The sequence below is a fragment of the Diabrotica undecimpunctata genome, chromosome 8 (genome assembly GCF_040954645.1).
Source record: "Diabrotica undecimpunctata isolate CICGRU chromosome 8, icDiaUnde3, whole genome shotgun sequence".
Taxonomy (NCBI): Eukaryota; Metazoa; Arthropoda; class Insecta; order Coleoptera; family Chrysomelidae; genus Diabrotica; species Diabrotica undecimpunctata.
In genome coordinates, this window is record NC_092810.1 from 18,085,694 (window position 1) to 18,107,487 (window position 21,794).

General features: G+C 33.9%; 1 protein-coding gene across 1 annotated transcript; it reads right to left on the reverse strand.

Moving 5' to 3' along the window:
- Nucleotides 1–8,057: 8,057 nt before the first annotated feature.
- Nucleotides 8,058–21,789, reverse strand: LOC140447237 (myotubularin-related protein 10-B). The gene is made up of 9 exons (XM_072539773.1): nt 21,737–21,789; nt 21,521–21,677; nt 21,415–21,457; nt 20,945–21,356; nt 15,623–15,857; nt 13,580–13,940; nt 13,174–13,514; nt 10,636–10,796; nt 8,058–8,661 (listed from the first exon to the last, which is right to left on the reverse strand). The coding sequence occupies exons 2-9, from the start codon at nt 21,578–21,580 to the stop codon at nt 8,379–8,381; spliced, it is 1,896 nt and encodes a 631-aa protein (XP_072395874.1). The 5' UTR covers nt 21,581–21,677; nt 21,737–21,789; the 3' UTR covers nt 8,058–8,378.
- Nucleotides 21,790–21,794: the final 5 nt, after the last annotated feature.

Consider the following 21,794-nt stretch of genomic DNA (forward strand, 5'->3'; position numbering starts at 1 on the left):
AAAAACTTTGAAACAAAACATGACTAATTCCAAAGAATTCTGGAGTTACGTACACAGTAAAAATAAACATTATGACTTACCAAACAACATGACCTATGACAACAATGAGTCAAACAATCCATCAGAAATTTCAAATTTTTTTAAACAGCATTTCTCTAATTCACATGTAGATAACAATAACTGTGATATTCCAAGCTTTGATTATAATAAAACAATTAATTTAAGCAGCTGTGATATTAGCCTAATAGATATTTTTAATAAGTTAAAGATTTAATAAGTAAAAATTAAATCTAAAACTTAGTAGTGGCCCTGATGAAATTTCACCTTATTTTGTACATAAATGTCGTTTTGTTATGTCTCCTGTATTACTAAAAATTTTTCGATTTTCATTAAGTACTGGCACTTTCCCAGAAGAGTGGAAAAAAAGTTATATTTCTCCTATTTTTAAGAATGGTAGTAAAACATGTATAGAAAATTGCAGACTCATTTCCAAAATGTCTATTTTTGCAAAGATTTTTGAGTCAATTATTGCTCCAAAAATATTTTTTCCAATTAAAAGTTTAATTATTCCTGAACAACACGGCTTTATGCCGGGTAGGTCTGCAACCACAAATCTAGTGATCCTAGATGAATTCATTTTGGATGCCTTTGGGAAGGGAGCTCAGGTCGATGTGATCTATACCGACTTCTCAAAGGCATTCGATCGGGTTAACATCAAGATTCTTATATATAAAAAAAAAACTAAAAGTACTAGGAATTCCCCTTGAATAGTTGGAGAGCTAGCTGACAGACAGGCTTCAGGTTGTCAAAGTCAAGAACTGTCTTTCTGAAGAGATTTTGGTTAGGACTGCCGTCCCACAGGGTGGTCATTTATTGACTATTCTTTTTATTTGTTTCATAAATGACATCCAAGAAATCTTTGAAAATGGTGTTATTTTGTTGTATGCTGATGATTTGAAAATTTTTAGAATTATTAAGGATGTTAAAGACTGTAAAAATGCAAAAAGATGTAAACAATATCTCACAATGGTGTACAAAGAATGACCTTTCACTTAATATCGATATATGTAAAATAATGCGCTTTTTTAGAAACTCAACCTATTTGTTTTAATTACTCTATAAATAATATATTTCTGGAACCAACAAACACTTTCAAAGATTTAGGTGTATTTTTTGATCCTACTTTATGTTTCAAAAATCACTATAATTTTATTTGTAATAAAGATTTTAAATTACTTGTATTTTTGAAAAGAACCTTGTCAGAATTCAATAACCTAGAATGTTTTAAAAGTGTGTATTGTTCTATGGTTAGATCAGTTCTGGAATATTCCAGCACTATTTGGTCTCCTTTATATAAATGTTGAAATATTGAAAGCATTGAGAAATTTCAGAAAGAATTTCTGCGCTTTGTAGGCTATAAATTAGGGATTTCTTCAGAAGATATAGTGTATTGTGACATTTTAAATTACTTATATACCAACATTACAAAATCGTCGTTTAATGCTAGATTTGGTTTTTTTTTTCAAGATTGTAAGCGGAATGATAGATTCGCCTCAAATTTTGCAGATAATAGGTCTTAGGGTTCCTCAAAGGTGCACAAGATCTAAGGACGTTTTTCACTTAGAATTCCAACAAACAAACTATTGTCTAGATAGACCTATAAGACGAATGTGTCAATCTATAAATGGCTTAGATGTAGACTTTTTTCTAGCTCTCTGAATAGTTTTCAAAAAGAGGTGAAAAAAATCTTTTTAAAATACAATGTAGGCTGTCACTGTAAACTGTCATTTAGGTATTGATTCTATTTATTTGTCTTGTGTAAATTATATGTAGATTAGATTAGATATCTAAAACTGTTAATATGATATCAATTATTTAATGATTGTAATTATTGTAATTGGTATAACCGTAAATAAACTATTTATTTATTTTATTCTTTCAGGTTTAGTATTAAGGAGGTCTGACAAGTTCCTGACTTTGCAGCAGTGATGTTGAAAAAGGAAACAATTGTACAGGGATGAATTTCTTCAAGGTTTACGACACTATCTTTGTTTTCGTTGTTATGTACGTCTTTAACTTACATTAAGTAAGATTGCAGCGTCTCTTTTTGGTTGTTAGGGAGCGAATGAGGAGTTTCAATGCGCTAGAGAGGGACAGACCGAACAAACGCAAAAGATGTCGTCAATGCTCGTTGCTGGCATGCTCAGTCTACGTTAATATATACGTCTATGATTGTGATGGTGGTTACCTTTGACAGCTTAATGTAAACGCAGCTTTAGTTGACTAGACAGTTCTGTCACCTGTCAAGGTTTCAGCGCCAGGGCAACATCGGTTAATAACCGTATTTTAAAGATTATGGAGATTAAAAACAAAGGATCTTTACCAATATTGTACTCTTGTGTGTATTAATAAAATAAGTAAATATAAATTATAAGGATATCAAAAAATGTTTGGTTCTGGTTTGTTCTCAAAAGCCATTACAGTTTAAGGGGGGATAACGGCGTCTAAATTCTGCTGGATATAATGTATTGATATTGGACGAGATAATTTTAAAAGCATAAACTGTCATTACTACACCAATAACTTTTCAGGCTATGTAACATATAAAGGCTGACAGAACGGGAAAAATTTATAAGATTCAAATCTCAATGAACTACGATTTTCTATATAAATAAAATTACTAAAATAACAAAATATAATCTGAAGCGAGTATACTATAGATATCGAATAGCTGAAGCTTCTATTAAATATTAGAAATATTTTGCATAAAATCTATATCAAAAGGTGTAAAATATTGGAATCGATAGGATATTATGTGTTCTTTACGCTGTCAAAATAAGACCTCAAATACTGTCAAGGCCTAAAATGCCATTAATATAAGTACATGATAAAATTTAGCCATTTTCTCTTTGTAAAGTAGTCATATTGTTGTTTTTGTAATAATTTCATTAAAACTAACTCTAATATTGTGACGTGAAGATATATATTCAAATATAACAAGCTACTTTTTGATTATACAAAAAAGTTACAAAAGTTAATCTCTGCTTTATCATTAAGTGGTTAAGGAATGAAAAATACTTTAAGGAATATTATTTGGCTTACTAATGCATCAGGTTAGACGTTTAAACAATTAATTAATAATTTATTGAGCTGATAGATTTGACAGAGTCTTTTTAACTTTAATTGATTTAACAGATTTTTTCTTGGATCAAATTAATCAAAATTTGTTGTTTAGATCGGAATACAAATTTAAAAATTGTTTATCTTTGTTAGTTAGTAAAGCTGGACAAACTCGGAAATAGACGTAATATAGACGAGTTATATTACCTTATTTAACACAATTTTTAAGCCCTTTAAGTGATTGCCACGGCCAACAGATGCTATTTTGGGCTCAACCTCCTCCTTAACCACAATTATATCGAGAAATACAAAAATAAAATTCTACAAAACAATAATACGCCCAGTACTATATGGTTCAGAGACCTGTACTCTAACAAAAAAGAATGAAAACATGTTAGGATTTTTCGAAAGAAAAGTACTAAGCCGAATTTATGGAACAGTGAATTACAATGGGGTGTGGAGAAGACGATACAACTTCGAGCTTTATAGAATATTCCAGGAACCAGATATCGTAAAACATATTAAGATAGGACGTCTGAGGTGAATAGGGCATGTAGGACCCAGCTAGAAAAACGCTCCTTGATAGACCCATTGGTCAGAGAAAAAGAGGAAGACCTAGAACAAGGTTCCTTGATAACATCAATGAAGTCAAGAGAAATATGGGAATACGTGCTTGGCGGAGGAAGGCGATGGATAGGGACGACTGGAGAGAAATTCTTGAGGAGGCTAGGACCCACATAGGGTTGTAAAACCAGAATAATGATGATGATGATGAAGTGATTGATATAAAACGATAAGTTTGATGATGCTTGAAAAAGTGCTAATAGATGAAGCTGGCTTCAAACCAAATCACAGTTGCGGGAACTAAATACTGGCCCTGACTACATATATCGAAAGATGAACCAGGGACAACATATTGGTACTATATTTATAGACCTTACAACACCATACGACACTGTGAGGCAAGAATATACTCTTTCAAATGATATGAGCTTAGAAAGATGACTTTGACAAATGGAAGTTAACACCGGGTATCACATCAAACTGAAACCTGTAGCTGTCATCTAAATAACTAAAATGGGTCTCGATAGTTTCACAATGGGCCGTAAAACAGATACCTGAGAATCTTAGCAGCAACTTTAGCCAAGTCCGTAAAGTAAACACAGTCCCCAATCAGTGCATAATCAATTTATGCGTGAAAAATCCTCAACTTCCGTGTCTCGGTTTTAAGGTATACAAGCCCCCAAATCTCCACAACGATTAAGTAATCTTATGGTAAAAATATCGAATATCAACAACTATCCATACTTGCCGATCAATAATATTATGGATAAATTTCCGAAGCATAAAGTTCTATCACGTAAAAACTTTTCTAACACACAACTACAAGGGTTTACCACCCCGAGCAAAACATTCTAATGGACATCAAAATGACTCTGCCTGGCTTCGAACTAGCTCGCAAAATGTGGATCATTCTAGAAGAGTCCTGACGTACCCTAAAAGGTACGCAGAACAGAACTAAAGACTGCGCCACATAGTATATGTACCCAACTAGAGCGTTTCAAGATACAGCCCATGACTTCATTATTCCTGAAGCAATTGTCTGGATTTAAAACCCCAATAGAAATTATGTGTTATATAAAAATGAATCCCTATTTCCCTAGAGCATAACTTGAGAACAACCTCCGATTTCATTCATCTAATAGTTTTCTAATACTGTATTACAAGGTTGTTCATAAGATTTATGACCAACCTTGTAGTCAGCGGCAAAATTCTGATCGAGAGCCATAGCATCGACCAAGTAATAGCTTACAAATATCTAGGGCATGAGATTCACTTAGGCCGAGATAATCAGACAACTGAAATACAAAGAAGGATAGCTCTCACATGGGCTGCCTTTGGTAGATTGAATAACATTTTCAAGTCTATTATCCCAGTTTGTTTAAAAAGAAAGGTTTTTAACCAGTGCGTTTTACCGGTTCTTACATATGGTGCAGAAACACTGACTCTGACAAAAAGAACAATAGATAAAATAAGATTTACACAACGCGCTATCAATATTAGGTATTACCATCAGAGATAAAGTACCAAACCTAGAAATAAGAAGAACAGGAGTCACAGATGCAGTTGAAAAAATAGCCATGGCTAAATGGCTTGGGCCGGACATGTTGCAAGATTAACGGATGATAGATGGACCAGAAAGATTCTGGAATGACGACCAAGGCAAGAGGCATATCGAAGCAGAGGACGACCACCGACTAGATGGACGGATGATATCAAGCGCGTCACCACAAACTGGATGCAAAAAGCTCAAGATATAAATAGGTGGAAAATTTTACGGGAGGCCTACGTTCAGCTGTGGACAAATATAGGCTAATTGATGATTAGAAGGCTCTTACGGAAAGAAAATTGTATGAAAAATTAAAAAATTTCTGAAAACTTAAAAGATTATTTAAAATTCACGCTTTTGACAGCCAAATGTCGTACTTGGTAGAGCAGTGGTGAGCACTCAGTCGATCTGACAATATCTGATGCAGATATTGGAGAACTATGACAAAAGATAATAACCTGTTTTCAACAACTGCATGAATGTTGAATGAATAATATGAATGTTGATGTGCATGTTTGTTACGTTGATTTTGAAAAAGCATTTGACAAAGTAAGACATGAAAAATTAGTCCAAATTCTAAAGACAAAAAACATAGACCATAGGGACTTACGAATAATAACAAACCTCTACTGGAATCAAAGAGCACACATGGCAATAGATAACGAACCCAGTCCAGAAATTGAAATCAGGAGAGGAGTTAGGCAGGGATGTATTATGTACCCATTACTATTTAATGTATATAGTAAAGCCATTTTTGAAGAAGCATTACTATTTCAAAGTGAAAGAATAATAATTCACGGAATATCTATTAGCAACATAAGATATGCAGATGACACCGTGATTATGGCAAGCTCTGCTGAACAACTCCATTTACTGCTAAACAAAACAAATAGTTTCTGTGAAAAATATGGAATAAAAATGAATATAAAAAAACCAAATACATGATAATAACAAAGAAAACAAATATACCAACAAACATACATTTGGTAAATGTACCGATAGAAAAATACAAATACCTAGGAACCTGGATTTCAGACAATAATGATCAAACAACCGAAATAAGAGCACTGAGATGCTACGTGTTTTCGATACTGCAATATGGACTTGAAAGCTGGACATTAAAGCAGGAACACATAAATAAGTTACAGTCCTTTGAAATGTGCTGTTACAGGAGGATGCTGTTACAATCCCTCGCAACTTGCCGAGACCCATTAGTGTAGCCGTGTTCAGAACAACTATGGGGCATGACTACCTGGCCTCCCATCTACATCGCATCGGCGTCCGCGAAAATGACAACTGTCCACTATGTGATCAGCCCCAGATGGATGCTGCTCACCTTCCAGAGTGCCCAGCCCTGAAAACAGACCCACCCGAGGAGGATGAAGATCGCCTACGAGAAACGGCTCGTCTATACTGGTCAGCGCGCCACCAAATGGCTAACATGCCAAGGGTGGGTGTTGGCTAGTAAGTAAGTAAGTAAGTAAGGAGGATGCTTAGAATAGCATAGACACAGAAGAAAACTAACACGGAAGTATTGCGAGAAATGGATAAAGAATGCGAAATAATAAACACAATAAAAATAAGAAAGTTACAATATCTGGGACACGTAATGAGGGGACAGCGATATGAACTTCTAAGGCTGATAATACAGGGAAAGATAAGAGGTGGAAGGAGTATAGGAAGAAGAAGAGTGTCATGGTTGATTAATTTAAGTGATTGGTTTAAATGCAGTTCTATAGAACTCTTCAGAGCAGCAGTAGATAAAGATAGTGATGATGATATCCAACCTCCGATCAGGAGACGGCACTTAAAGAAGAAGAACAACTGCAGCAATCACTCTTGATAAATATGTGGGATAATCTGCAAAATCGTTATGAAGATTTTTTGTGCCTCAACGGAGCAAATTTTAAAAATGTAAATTCCATAAATTCTACAAGGCTGTGCTACGTCCCCTACTCTGTTTAAAATATTCTTGGAAAAGACACTCAAACCATGGAGGAGAAAGTGCGAAGGAATGGGCATACCAGTAAGAGACGAATACCTATACACCTTAAGTTTTGCCGACGATCAAGTAGTCATCGCACAAGATGAAGAAGATCTCAGCTTTATGCTCAGAAAACTAGAAGAAGAATATAAAAACAACGGAATGGAAATAAACTTAGAGAAAACCGAATACCTAACAACAGAAAACAAGGATATGAGAAACCTAGAGATAGACGAGGGAAGACAAATAAATGGAACAGATAAATTCAAGTATTTAGGAACCATAATATCGAACCAGGGAACAACAGAAGAAGATATAAACAACAGACTGAGACAAACAAGAAACTGTATAAGACAACTAAACTCAGTGTTGTGGGATAAGAACATTACGATAAAGACAAAAAAGAGAATATATACATATGGGTCCGAAAACTGGACAATAAACAAGAGAAATAGAGGTAGAATAAGAGCAGTAGAAATGGAGTTCCTGAGGAGAAGCTGTAGACTTACAAAAAGAGACAGAATTGAAAACGCAGAGATTAAGCGGAGAATGGGAGTGCAATCAGACACAATCTACTATATAGAGGAGAAGAGACTATCCTGGTACGGCCACGTCAGAAGAGCGGACAGAGGACGCTGGATAAACAAAATCACAGAATGGAGCCCGATTGGAAGAAGAAAGAGAGGAAGACCCCGAAGGTCATTCAGAGATGAAATCGACGAGGCTATGGAGAAAAGAACCCTGCGAGATGGAGACTGGAATGACAGGGAAAATTGGAGAAAACGGTTGAGTGAAGGAAGACAGTGAAAACTGTGGAAATCCTTAGTAGTAGTAGTAATTCCATAAATTAAAAAATAAATACAATTTTTACTTTCTGTACTGTTTATTTTGGCGAAAACTGTATGTTAATGATACATACTTTTTGTACGTCCTTTGTAGACTCAAGATTATTAATTAATTATTTAAAAATTGGGCGTTTTAGAAGGTATGCGTTATCTACATAAATAGTTTTATCACTTAACGTTCGTATATGGCGCGAATCCATGTCTTTATATGTTATTATTAAAAATATGGGGGAATAATTATGTTGCATATATTATTTACAAGTAGAAACATCTTGTCATCACTCTGATGCATTAATTCATTTAAATCTATCAGGCACATTCAATCGTTAGTAAAATTAAGTATGGATTGCGTATCCAAAACGTCTCCTGTCAAAAGAACGCTATTAGTAGCGTCTCCGGACAACAGACTAGAATTATGGCTAAAAGGGAAGAAACTGTTAACTTTTTGAATTAATTCGAAATACTGCTCTTTGCTTTTGTTCAGCTTGCCATTAATATCCGTCGGGTTTTGCTGTGTTTGCAGTATTTCTGCGACTAGATACCGACTAAATAAGTCTATTTGCGGTCTACCTCCGGTGCGGATTTCTAAATCTGGTAACCACCTGAAACATTTAAACACTACTATTATATCAGTAAAGAAATCAGTATAAGGAGTTATATATTTGTTGACCTTGTGAAATATGATCTGCATCGCTGAATTGAACATTTATCATTCTATTTGGAGGTAAAGAGATCTAAGTGATGAGTCCAACAAAGGCTGCTTTCTAACGGCAAACTACTTAACCTCCAAGCCAACTATGAGTAGAGTTTGGAAGAGATACAAGGGCACCTGTACCCTGTTCCACTGTGTCAGACTGTCAATTGTTTGTTTTCATTGTGGATGGGTAATGGTATTGCTGTTCGAAAGCAATATTATACTGATATTTTGTTGTTAGAGTAATACCTTATTATAAACGACAGTGTTTTTAAGGAGAGATTGTATTGAACACTAGTTTTCTTTGAAACTGTTATTGAAAGAAGGAAACGGATGAACCTAACCTAGAAACTGAAGTAAGTTAAAAATCCTGTTTGTTTTAAATGTTTAAATAGTTGACAATAAGCCAACTCTTCTAAATTGCTTGACTAATAGCTTTTTTTCTGTACTTTCTATATAAAAACTTTACTAAAAGGTTATTAGCATTCATGTTATTAATTTCAACTCTCTAGACCTAGACCAAAGGTTTGTAAAAGCCAGCCTAAATTACCATAAAAGAATCCCCAAACAGATTTTGAAAATGGAGCTTTACAGAGAGAGCGTATCAAAAGAAAAAAACCAAATGCAGTTAGCAACAAAAAGAGTCTCCTCAAAAGAGACAAAAAAGGAAAGAAATAATCCTAACAAAATTTTTGAAAAGAAAATTGAAATCATAAAAAAGTATATTAATAGGTTCCCTAGGTACCCAAGCCACTACACTAAAAAATAAGACTCGAAATACCTGCCTACCTCAGCATTGTAATTTCAAAATAATGTACAAACTTTATTGTATTGTTGTAAGGAGGAAAAATGGGACAAAAGAGAACCTTCCAGCTCAGGAAAATTTGTAATACTCAGTTCAATCTTAGTTTCAAAAGGCCAAGTACAGACATTTGATAAATGAGACAAATTTCAGATAACACAAATCACGATTCAACAGAAGAAAGGGCTTTAACTCAGACAAAAAAATAATTTCACTTACACACAAATTCAAAAGATGAGTGCCGTGACTTAAAGGATGATAGCAAAATTGCGATAATCTTCGACGTGAAAAAGGCTATGCCAACTCCTAATGTGTCAACTTCTAAAGCATATTATCTAAGGCTATGGACGTACAACTTAGGCGTCCATAATCTACAGACTGGAGCAGCCCATTTCTTTATATGACACAAAGATCAGGCATCACGTGGATGTCAGTAAATATGATCTTGCTTCCTAAAATACCATCAGAAACCTTCCCCCATCGATGAAACACATATGGTCAACAAAATAGAGAACGAGCAAACTTAGAAGTGAGTGAACAACGAGAAAGCTAAATTGACGAATTGGATCACAATTAGAACACTGCTGTTGATGAATCATAAACCAATGCCATTAACTATATATTAGTGTTATTGTGAAGGATAAATTTGTACTTAAACTCTATGACCTCTACATTTTTCGCCTTTATGTTTTATTTCTTAGAAGTTAAACGGTACAACTGCTGCTTAGCAACTTAAAAATACAACCAAAATGATTAGTATCAATAAAATTATGATTTTTTGTTACAAATACTATTAATAATGAATACAATTAGTAACTGGCATTAAAAAATCATGGCAATAATAGTGAAGGCTCAACTGTACACGACAATTAATATAGAAAGCATGATTACTCTGTCGTTGATGTCTAGAAGTTTATGATCCGGTCACACTATCAAATATTTCGCTCCACTTAGAGCTCATCAGATAGTGGTAGGTCGAACAAAAACTCCACAATTGAAACAATTGTTATGCCTGGTGTTTTTAGTAGACAGGCATTGACAAAGTAAAAAGTTAAGAATTTAAATACAGATACTACAAACCTAAAATAACATTGTAACCATATTTCCATAGAAGATAGACCTGTATTGGGTTTAATAGGCTCACGGAAGCTGTCATCGTATAAGGGATTGCAAAAGAGAATGATGTCTTTATCCGCGAACTGCTCTCTCCAATCCCAAACACTTCTTAAAATTAAAGATCCCTATAAATAAAAATATAATATCAGTTTAATTTTTTTGCATCCTAAAAGAAATTGTATCATCAAATTGGTTAAAAATTTACAATAACTGTTAGTAATAACTAATATCAAAAATATACTTTAGTAAATTCTGAATGAGAATGGGAAATTGAAAAAGTTTTACGACTCGATTTATAGAAACTGACGTCACTTGTATTTAAAATGTCCACAACATCAACCTGAGAGTTGAAATTTTCCCAAGCATAGCTAAAAATTCGACACCCTTACGCAGCTGCTCGATCTTTCATAGACGCGTCAACATGGTAATATTTTTTGATAATTTTAATTAAAAAGAATAGAAAATGGTAGAATAATGCTATAAAAATATCTAAAGTTGCATTTGTTGCCCCACTATTTCCTATTTTAGAAGCAGTGGTAGCGCTGACCAGTTTTGATATATGGGCTGAAACGTGGACCTTATCTCAAAATGTTAAAAGACTTCTTGGTATTTTTGAGAGAAAAATCCTTAGAAAGGTTTTTGGGGCCGTAAATGAAGATGGGCTATGACGTCGAAGGTACAACTTTGAACTATATCAGTTATACACCGATCCAGATATTGTGAAAAGAGGGCGACCACGAAGGAGATGGATTGATGATGTGGAAGAAGACCGACAGATTCTAAGGGTAAGAAGATGGGAAGTTGCCAGGAATCGACAGGAGTGGCGACTTCTTTGTGAGCATGCCAATATCCACAACGGATTGTCGAGCCATTTATGATGATGAATAGCGCTGATATGACCGCTCCCTAGTGGTATAAATAAGAAACTAAAATCTTGATCAACCTTTGGTTCTTTTTTATAACATGTGTATAACCTTTGCCGACGCTAAAAAATTACAGTGAAAGATCCTTCTATATGCGTCTATATTCTTTGATAATACTTTCAAAAAGTTTAAAAAATGTAAGTACGAGGCATGTTTTTTAAGTAAGTACCGTTTTGCGATTCCGCCGCCGCAGCGCTACGGTCGGCGTTCCGCGCATGAGCGCTGGTTATCTACATCTCTTGTCTACGCACTGACGCCATTACAGTATGATTCTTCATTGTATACTTGTTTAGTCCAGTGTTTAAGATGCCTCCAACAATCGTGAGTCACGCTGATTGTGAAGTACGGTCTGTTATACGATTTCTTAGTGCTAAAGGCGTAAAACCGATCGATATTCATCGTGAGATCGTTGAAGTTTACGGACAAAACATTATGAGTGATGGAATGGTAAGGAAATGGGTGAGAGAATTTAAGGATGGCCGCACAAATGTGCATGATGAAGAACGGAGTGGGCGTCCTTCGGTCGTTAATGAAAATTTGGTGCAGAAAGTGGACGAAAAGGTGAGAGAAAACAGACGCTTTACAATTTCATCATTGTCCGACTGCTTTCCTCAGTATTCTCGTAGTGTTTTGTATCGCATTGTTACCGAGAACTTGAATTACCGGAAATTGTGTTCACGTTGGGTTCCAAAAATGTTGACGGATTTGCACAAGACCCAACGTTTAGGCAGTGCATTGACTTTCCTTGAGCGGTACCACAGTGAAGGTGAAGATTTTTTAGACCAAATTGTTACTGGTGACAAAACGTGGGTGGCCTACGTCACACCAGAATCGAAACAACAATCCATGGAATGGCGACATTCATCATCACCCAAAAGAGTGAAGTTTAAGCAAACAATTTCTGCCCGGAAAATCATGTGCACAGTTTTTTGGGACAGAAAAGGAGTATTGCTAGTGGAGTTTCTGCCTCGTAATGAGACAATCAATGCATTGTGAGACATTGAAAAATCTGCGTCGGGCAATCCAGAACAAAAGACGTGGCAAGTTGAGTAAGGGTATCGTTTTGCTGCATGACAATGCCCGTCCACATGTGGCTAATCAGACCAAAGATCTCATCAAATCATTTAAATGGGAAACTCTAGATCATCCTCCATACAGCCCTGATCTGGCGCCCAGCGACTACCATTTGTTCCAGCACTTGAAGAAACACCTGGGCGGTCAGCGTCTTCAAGACGATAACGAAGTCAAAACATTTGTGATGCAGTGGTTAACAAGTCAGGCGGCAGAATTTTATCAGGAGGGTATTCAAAAACTGGTGCCACGTTATGACAAGTGCCTCAATATTCACGGAAATTATGTAGAAAAGTAGATTAAGGTACAGGCTTTCATGTAAAAATAAAATTATTGCCATATCTTTGCACGTCTTTTTTTAATTCCAAAACGGTACTTACTTAAAAAACACGCCTCGTATATATCAAAAATTGTGGGTGAAATAAATAGGTGAAACTGGTTTGCTTTTACTTGACTTCCTTTAACCAGTTAGCGGCTTATAAGAATAAAAATAAAATCTTCCACTTACCGTTTCGGCCATAAATCTATCATGCGGGCTGTTGAACAAAAACGTATCAAATATAGAAACGTGTGCTGAATCCCAAAGCGTCGTTAGATAAGTTTCGCTTATCTGGAAAGCTTGTGGAAATTGTTGCAAAAGCTGCCAGACACAGTCCAGAAATAATAGAAATATGGGCGAAGGTTCTATTTCTTTACATAAAATGTGACCAAGTCTATTAGAGAATGGGTGTCCTAAAGCGACCCATTCTTTTTGGATGAGGGACTGGAAGCCAAATTTCGTTCGGAAATACGGATCGAGTATTAATTGCGTTAGGCTAGATACTACGCAATTTAAATCTTGTCCATTACCTGCAAAATTAATTCGATTTTATTGAAGACTATTAGCGACTTTTTGTACAGATATGTATATATACCTTCTTGGAGTACTACTGTGGATTCATGTGTATTAAGATAATCAGCTGCCTCGAGTGCCTTCGTCAAACAAGTAGACACATACAAGAGCCACTTTGTACTATCCAAAAGGCCGTAGAATTTAAAATCTTGATTCTTAAACACCCTCGTACTGTCGGGTGTGCACAGGTCTCTAAGTTTCAAATAACTGGTTTGGATATCTTTGGGAGTAGGCGATGAGAGATCGATTATGTGTGGTTCTTTTATGGCTGGATGACTCTTTCGTATATGTTCAAGAAGTATATTTTCTTCTGTCCGATCTGAAATAGTCGGAAGAAGATCTGCCATTCTGACTAGAGCTGCTCCTTTACTTGTACCCCATACCTAAAAGCAAAATAGACACCTATACTTAATGTTCTAGTATATTCTCAGTTTCGATGATATTTTAACATCAGTTCTCTGAATAACTATGGTTTGTTTGTAATTGGTCCAACCACAGACAAGTTTACTCCACTAAATTATGACATTTTGACACTAATAAATAGTATAAAAAACAGTTCTTTTCAGAACTATTTAGCGACGTATTAGTGATATTAAGATAATAATATGGATTCAATGCCAAGTACTAGTAGTAATTATCCTTCTCCACTTAAAAAACGCCGAGTAGATTTGGGTCATTTATCATCAAATGAAAAACAATGCATTATAAACATGTACAAACAAATCAAAATTGATAATCCTGGAATAAAAATAACAGCCATGGTAGCAAAAATAAAACAGGCAAGTTAGTTTTGGAGAATACTTATTGTTAAAATCAAGACTTACTAAAGTAATTTGGTAATTTTAGATGTTGCGGATTCAACTATTTACAAAACAATTAAGGAATATAAGCAGACTGCCACAGTGATGAACAAGATATCCTAAACAATATGTATGAACATAAGTTTATACCTGTATCACAGAATAAATAACAATCAGAATGCCCACTCTCAGATGCCGCCTTTGAAGTTTGTCAGCACGCGATCGCCATATTTTAGACGGAAACATAGACTCGAATTGAGAAATTTGTGACAAGCTACGACAGATCTGTAATTTAAATTTTTAGAGATTAATAATTTAGTACATTTGAAATAATTTAATCTATTCTTCAACTAAAAGTACAAATAAAATAGTGAATATTATGTCTATAGTTGCCGTAAATAAATTAAACCGGGTTAATTTTTCTATGCACACCAGATAAAATGTCACTGAACAGCACTGGTTCCGTTTAAAACATGGCTGATTCGGTCTGCGCGTACTTATTTTTTCAAGCAGAGTGGGCATTCTGATTGTTTATTATTCTGTGCCTGTATACTGTAAATGGGCAATCCCATAAAAACTGGTTATATTCCTATAAAGTAGCATACAATATTTGTTTAAGGCGCTGATGAAATACTGTAAACTTCCATTGGATTTTAGATATAATTTTATCACGAATATATCGCTTTCGTATACGTTCCGGACGATTTTCTTCTACAATGTGATAAATAAACTCTAAAAAGTCTTCAACTTCTTAATAACAATCCAACATTTTTTTATTGTGATTAGAAAAACAAAAAAATATATATATTGGAAGTGAATTGGAAAAAATTATTAAAGAATTATTATTCAAAGTTAGGTTAGAATCGATTACTGGATTACCGCAAGGCCGAGATAATCAACCAAAAAAGAAGATGTATTTGGTGACTCTTCTAGTAACTTTCTTGGGTGTGAATCTGTCTTTTAGTTTACTTCTGATTAAAAAACAAACCATAGATATTAGTGAAATAAAAAATAAATCCTTTGGCTTTTGGACACGTTTTCACCTCCTAGAATCATGGAAGAAACTTGGATCCACGATAATAGTATAACTAACGAACATCCACAAGCGATGTGGACAAAAGGTTTCGCTAATGTATATAAATATAAACGTATTCGATTTCCATGCACAGGACTTGTAGCCCGTTAAGTATTTAAATAAATTTATTCTTTTATATAAATATGTATTAAATAAACTAAAATGTAAATTAATAATCTTCAATACGTACCCACAACGGACAAAACCTGTTCCGGAACTTTCCAACTGTATCCTCAATAATTTTGTCTGTTACTGATTGTGGAATAATAAGGGTTTCTATTAACAAAGGAGAGATCTGATAATTGAAATTCACTTGAGATATCCTCCAGTTCTGACATTTCGTTCGTTTCAGTTCTTTTTCCCAATCTGCCTTTTTGTCGAAAAATCGGGCTTCCCTGTTTAAAGCGTTATTTACATAAGGGTCGCTAAAAGTAAAACACAATTACGTTTTTTTATATTTTTACAATTGGATAACAAAAAAGTAAATTCTGGCAAACAATTTACATTTTTTTTTAATTCCTCTACATCTTTTCTTTACACTTCCTTCAACGATTTAGTGATTTTTAAATATCTATATCATACAAATTTGACAACTATACATCATTTCTGGGGAGGTGGCTGTAGTACAGTGGCTATGTTACTGGTTTAACAAGCTGGAGTGCATGGGTTCATTTCCCGGCACTGACATCAGAAATTTGTAAATTTCTAATTTAACTGAGCCGACATCGTGCCTCGGAGGGTATCTAAAGCCGTCCTTCCCGACTACGTTAGTGTCGTTAAGCCATATTAGGGGCGCTTGCGTGACCTAAAAACCCTAATACTAGACCTTAGTCAGAAGATTACATGAACTTTACTTTTTTATCAATTCTGGATAAACTATTCTGGGTAACAATGCAATGTTTATTAGTAAATTATTTCGATATGTTTCTTCTGTTTGGAATTTGGTTACGTTGTCATTAATAAGCAAAGGCTGTTTTCCTTGCTTCTGGGAATGCAGTGACTCCCTTCTTGTGTTCCCTTTTTGAATTATGTGTTGCTCAAACTTAGATAAAATCACTTTACAGTACCTGGCCAAATTATTAGGCCAAGCATTAAAAATTTACATTTTTTAAAATTAATAATTTTTATTAACAGGAATGTTATTATTTTTTCGCATAGCAACATTTAATATAGTATGGTAACATTATTGTACTATTTTAACGTTGGCAACACCGCCCTATCCGCCATTTCTAGACAGCATTGCGTCCTGTCAACTAGTGTGCATTTTATAACCTCGAACACATTTTTAGATGGGGAAAAACGCTGATGTCACCAAAACGAGTAGGCCAGGTATTTGGACTCCTAAAAGCTGGACAAATGTCTCAAAATGAAATAGCAGCAATGGTAGGAGTATCAAGAAGTTCTGTAAGGAATATAAAACAGAAAATTACGTCTGGAGTCAGTTTGGATCCAAAGCGGAAGACAACATGTGACTACTCCTAGGACTGATTGCAAATTAAGAGATATTTGCCTAGTAAACAAAAAGAAATCACTGTGAATGCTTACCCAGGAGATAAGAGATAAAGGAATTTGTGTTTCATAAAAAACCGTTCGTCAGAGACTTGTCGAAAACAATTGGTAGCTAGGAGACAAACAACAAACAAACTGGTAGTTAGGAGACAAGCTCGAAAGCCAAGGCTTACTCCGGCTATGATAAAGAAACGTTTCGAATGGGCACAAAAATACAAAAACTGGACAGTGGAAGACTGGGAAAAGGTATATTTGTGTTGTTTTGCTTGAATATCAATATTAAAAACTAAATAAACATGAGCTTTTCTAAAAATTTTGTTGATTCCAAGTCTACTTCTCGGGCGAATCCGTTTTTCAAGTTTTGACAGAAAAAACGAAGTTTGTTCGGAGACGTCCCAACGAGAAATATAAGCCTGACTGCATTGTGTCCACCATCAAACACCCACCGTCACTCATGGTCTGGTCTGTGGTATCCGGCAAAGGTACACGCCGTCTCTACGTGGTGGAAAACACGATGAGACAAGACCAGTACCGGAAAGTACTCGAGACGAGACTTTTACCACAGCTGCAGGAATGGTTTCCTGGAGAAGAGGAACCCATATTTATGCATGATAGTGCTCCTTGCCACAAGGCTAAGAGTATTTCAACTTATTTAAAACAAAAAAAAAAGTTCTTAACTGGCCAGGCAACTCGCCTGATATGAACGCTATTGAGAATGGGTTGGAACTACTGAAAAGGGAGTTACTTGAAACTCTCATATATGAGTGGAATCATAATCCTCACCTCCAGGAAACTATTCAAGCCTGTATCGAGAGCATTCCTCGACGTGTTCAAGCTCTTTTAGCAGATAAAGGTGGACATACAAAATATTAAATTTATCCCTACTTTGTAAAAATTATACTTTTTTAATAAATAAAAGTTTTTTGTTAACTTTTTTAGTACAGTTTAATTACATAAGACTTAATATTCACAAAAAAGAACAAAACAGTAATTTTTTTCAAATTTATTCATAATCATGAGAGAAATAACTTCATATAGTAAATTTTTCCTCGCTTGGCCTAATAATTTGGCCAGGTACTGCATGGGATAGAATTCCTAAATAAGTTCCTGAATTTATCTTACTAAAAATTAAGTGTAGATCACTTTCGATGTCAAATATGGACTTGGCAAAGAAACCAACATGGTGAATGACTTCTTCAATTTTGCATAGACAATCAAATAATCATTACAAATACAGTCTCAAACATTCTCTCAACATGACATCACCATCAGGTCTATATAAATCTAGATAAATTTATTTTATACTAATCAGAAAGCACTAGCGAACAACTATTACCAAGACCTGTGCCTGACCCGATACGATATGCGGTTCTGACCATGAGCTGCTAAACTCTCGTTTTTTCCAGAAAACTAAAGACAATAAACTCAATCAAACCAAATCAAAATCTTCCCACGCCTGGTAATACACTTTTTCAACACAGACTATCAAATTTTATTTGTCCATTATTAAGTACAATACATCATAGATATGTTCATATTATATTCTTGGTATATAGTCCATTTTATACTTGATCCATCCTTGTATTAAATGTACATTTAACTTATAAAATGCATGTTTGTTTTGTAATATTTAAAGACTAGTGCTATATGAGAAAACCTTGAAATGTAGATTAATCATTGTCCAGACTATTTTTAGGTAATCATGTTTTATCACATGTTATTTTTTATGTAGGTACGCAGCTGATTAATTTTAATTAAGCTAGGATGGAGTAATTCAGAATTAATTCATTTAAAAAACATAGCGTAAATTTGTTGGTACACTTAGTGAGTCAAAAAAAAAAAAAAAACAACAACTATTGCCTATTTAGTTGTTCCTAGAATAGACAAAGAGAAGATTTACCAATGTCTTCAAAACCTGTACGTATAATAATGTTTTTTCAGAAACTTAGATCGCAATCAGATTTCTATATATACAAACATACAATACATATAAAAATGTGAAGCAAATGTCACTAAGACTCAATTTGGCTTTAACGGAAGCTTTGGCACCCATGAAGCTGTTTTATCTTCACAGGTGCTTATACAGAGATGTAGAGACATACGCCAGGATGTATACATATGTTTTATCGACTTTTCAAAAGCTTTTGACAAAGAATAATAGCAAAGTTATACTGGAATTAGTCAACAAGAAAAAAAATCAACAGAAATGTTTCAGAAAACTCTCAGGTGTTCACCAAGGATTGTGTTATTACCAACACTTTTTAAATCTGCAATCAGAAACTACCTTTAATGAAGTATTTCATGACGAAGGAGTAAGGATAAATGGAGAACTCATCAATAATATCAGATATGCAACAATACAGTCATCATAACTAGCAGATCAGAATATCTGCAATATCTGTTGTATCTAAAGAGTTTGGGCTTAAATTAAATGTCTCAAAAATTTTTAGGATTTTTTTTACCAATAGGAAGACTTTTACAAAATCAAATGCATTTAAATACTGAATTTAAAACGTGATGTCAAGTTTTATCAAGGTAATGCACATATTTACTAACAGGGACTTTTCACTAAGGCTAAAAATTTTACTGTATGTGCTAGAATTATGGACTACAACAGAATAACTAATCAAAAAGCTATCGGCTGTGTGTACATGGATGAATTTTCCAACTATTGGCAACAAGAAATTATATTTCTAATAAAGAAGAGAAAGCTGGAATACATTGATCATCTGATGAGTCATAACAAATATTGCCTCCATCAAAGGAGAAAAATTTGATATGGATTGGAAACCAATATAAGTGGTTTGGACTGACATATGTAAACCTTTTTAGATGAGTCCCTAATAAAATATGAACTGAACCATTATGTTAGTAGCCAATGTCCACAATGGATAGGGCAATAGAAGAAGCAGAAGAAACAACAATAAATCAATAATTATTGTAAAAGAAACAGTCTAGTTTATGATTTAAGAGAAGCAAAATATACATTAACTGTATTTCAAATAATATTAGGGTTCATACCTAAAGTTAATAGTGGTTTAATACTGTCAAGAGGTCACAATCTTTCAAACTCAAAAACAAAGATTGCCATAACAAAAATGGACATTAAATACATAACATAAAATAAAATTAAAATAATAAGAAAGAACATTCCATAAAAAATTCCTAATACAATACAAATATTATGTTTATAATTAAATAAAAACCCCAAATCCACATTTATGCAGATGTTTATGATAAGTGATGATATAATACAATGCATTTCATTAGTGACAATATAAATTAATAATTAATGGGAAATCCTGTTGTCTTAGTCTTGAATAATGATGGTAAATCCAATAAAAAGTTTTTTTGTAAACTACTTTGTAAACAATTGAATTATTTTAAGATGTGGTACATGAATATTTTATAATTTTTGAATCCTGTACTCATGGTCTCGCATCACATATTATGAGCTGGAGCTGGCTATATCTGGTAGTGTATTCAATTATGGACATTATCAAAAAAAAAAATGGTCAAATATCTACACAAATTCAATGTAGAATATATCAGTAATGAAGTGAGATCAATGATGGTTTGACACTCAATAACAACATTACAAAAATAAAGAAACTAAAGCAGTAAGAAACAAAAAAAAAAAAGAGTAGAATAAAAAAGTTACAAGGAACTAAACCTGGATAGAACTTTTAAAGATAAACATTTTTTAAGATAAAAAAGCTATAAGATAAAGAACTTTACTCAAAATGTTTTTCATTAAATTTTCAACAGCATTATTATCAGTTATTGACTTCTTTACTTAAATTTAAAACAAATATTTAGATTGATATTTTTTTAAAATAGAATATAAGAAATAATTTCCCACGATACCACATTGTAGTCACAAATGAGCAATATGTTAGTTTTCCCATCTGTATAGAATATATAGAAAGTAGCTGTCCTTGTTCCCAGCTAATTAAGACATCTACATTGTATGGAACTTAATACATAAATTTTATCTACTTACTTATAATCATAAGCAAATAATAATGAATGCCTTTTTGGGTATGCATGGTGTAGCAAAGCATTGACTATTTTCTTCCCACTTTCTTTTGAACTATGTTTAAAACTAAACTCAAAACTCCTCATATTTTTACAAATTATAAGTATTTCTTTGACCTTCCCTGTAACATTTTGTCCCGGTAAAAGTTTCTTCTTGGTTCTATCCCCTAGTTGATAAATAACATCAATGGAAGACAGACATACATCATTTAGACCTAATAAAAGATTCTGCTGGTAGCAATTAGACTCTTGCTCCTCTGCACTCATAAATGAGAGCTTAAAAGTGGTCACTGCTAATATACCATTAATACATGTCTTTCTATCACTAAGAGGTACATAAAGAAGTACTTTGGGTTCCTCATGGACAATAGTTTCCCCTAAAACATGTTTAGACAATTAATATTTTTTGCAGTAGGTTGTGTAACAAATATTTACCTTCTAAAATTTTTGTTCGTTGTATATCATCCAAACTAATGGACTAAAAAACAAAACAAAATATAAATTTAAAACTGGATACATAGCTTCTATGATATAAACTTACTTCTAATTCCGATTCTCCTATATAACTTTTAAAACCAGAGTTTTCTTTAGCATCATTCATTTTAATCCTTTACTGTACAATTACTAATATTAAATTGTACTATTTCTTTAGGTCATATTGTGAATGTTACTTATGCTGGGAGTTTATTATTCATTACCTAAAATAACAAACTGATAATTTCTCAAAATTTTGTTTTTAGGTTAGAGATTGTCTCACCCTGCGGAAAAAAGTGTAGTCGAATGACACTCGAATAGAGCGGTGTAGATTAGCCGCC

Coding starts and splice junctions, on each gene's coding strand:
- LOC140447237 (XM_072539773.1), bottom strand. CDS start 21,580: ATGAATGATGCTAAAGAAAACTCTGGTTTTAAAAGTTATATAGGAGAA. Junction 13,515..13,579: donor CACAGTAGTACTCCAAGAAG/GTATATATACAT, acceptor TTAATTTTGCAG/GTAATGGACAAGATTTAAAT. Junction 10,797..13,173: donor ATAGATTTATGGCCGAAACG/GTAAGTGGAAGA, acceptor TTTTATTTATAG/GGATCTTTAATTTTAAGAAG.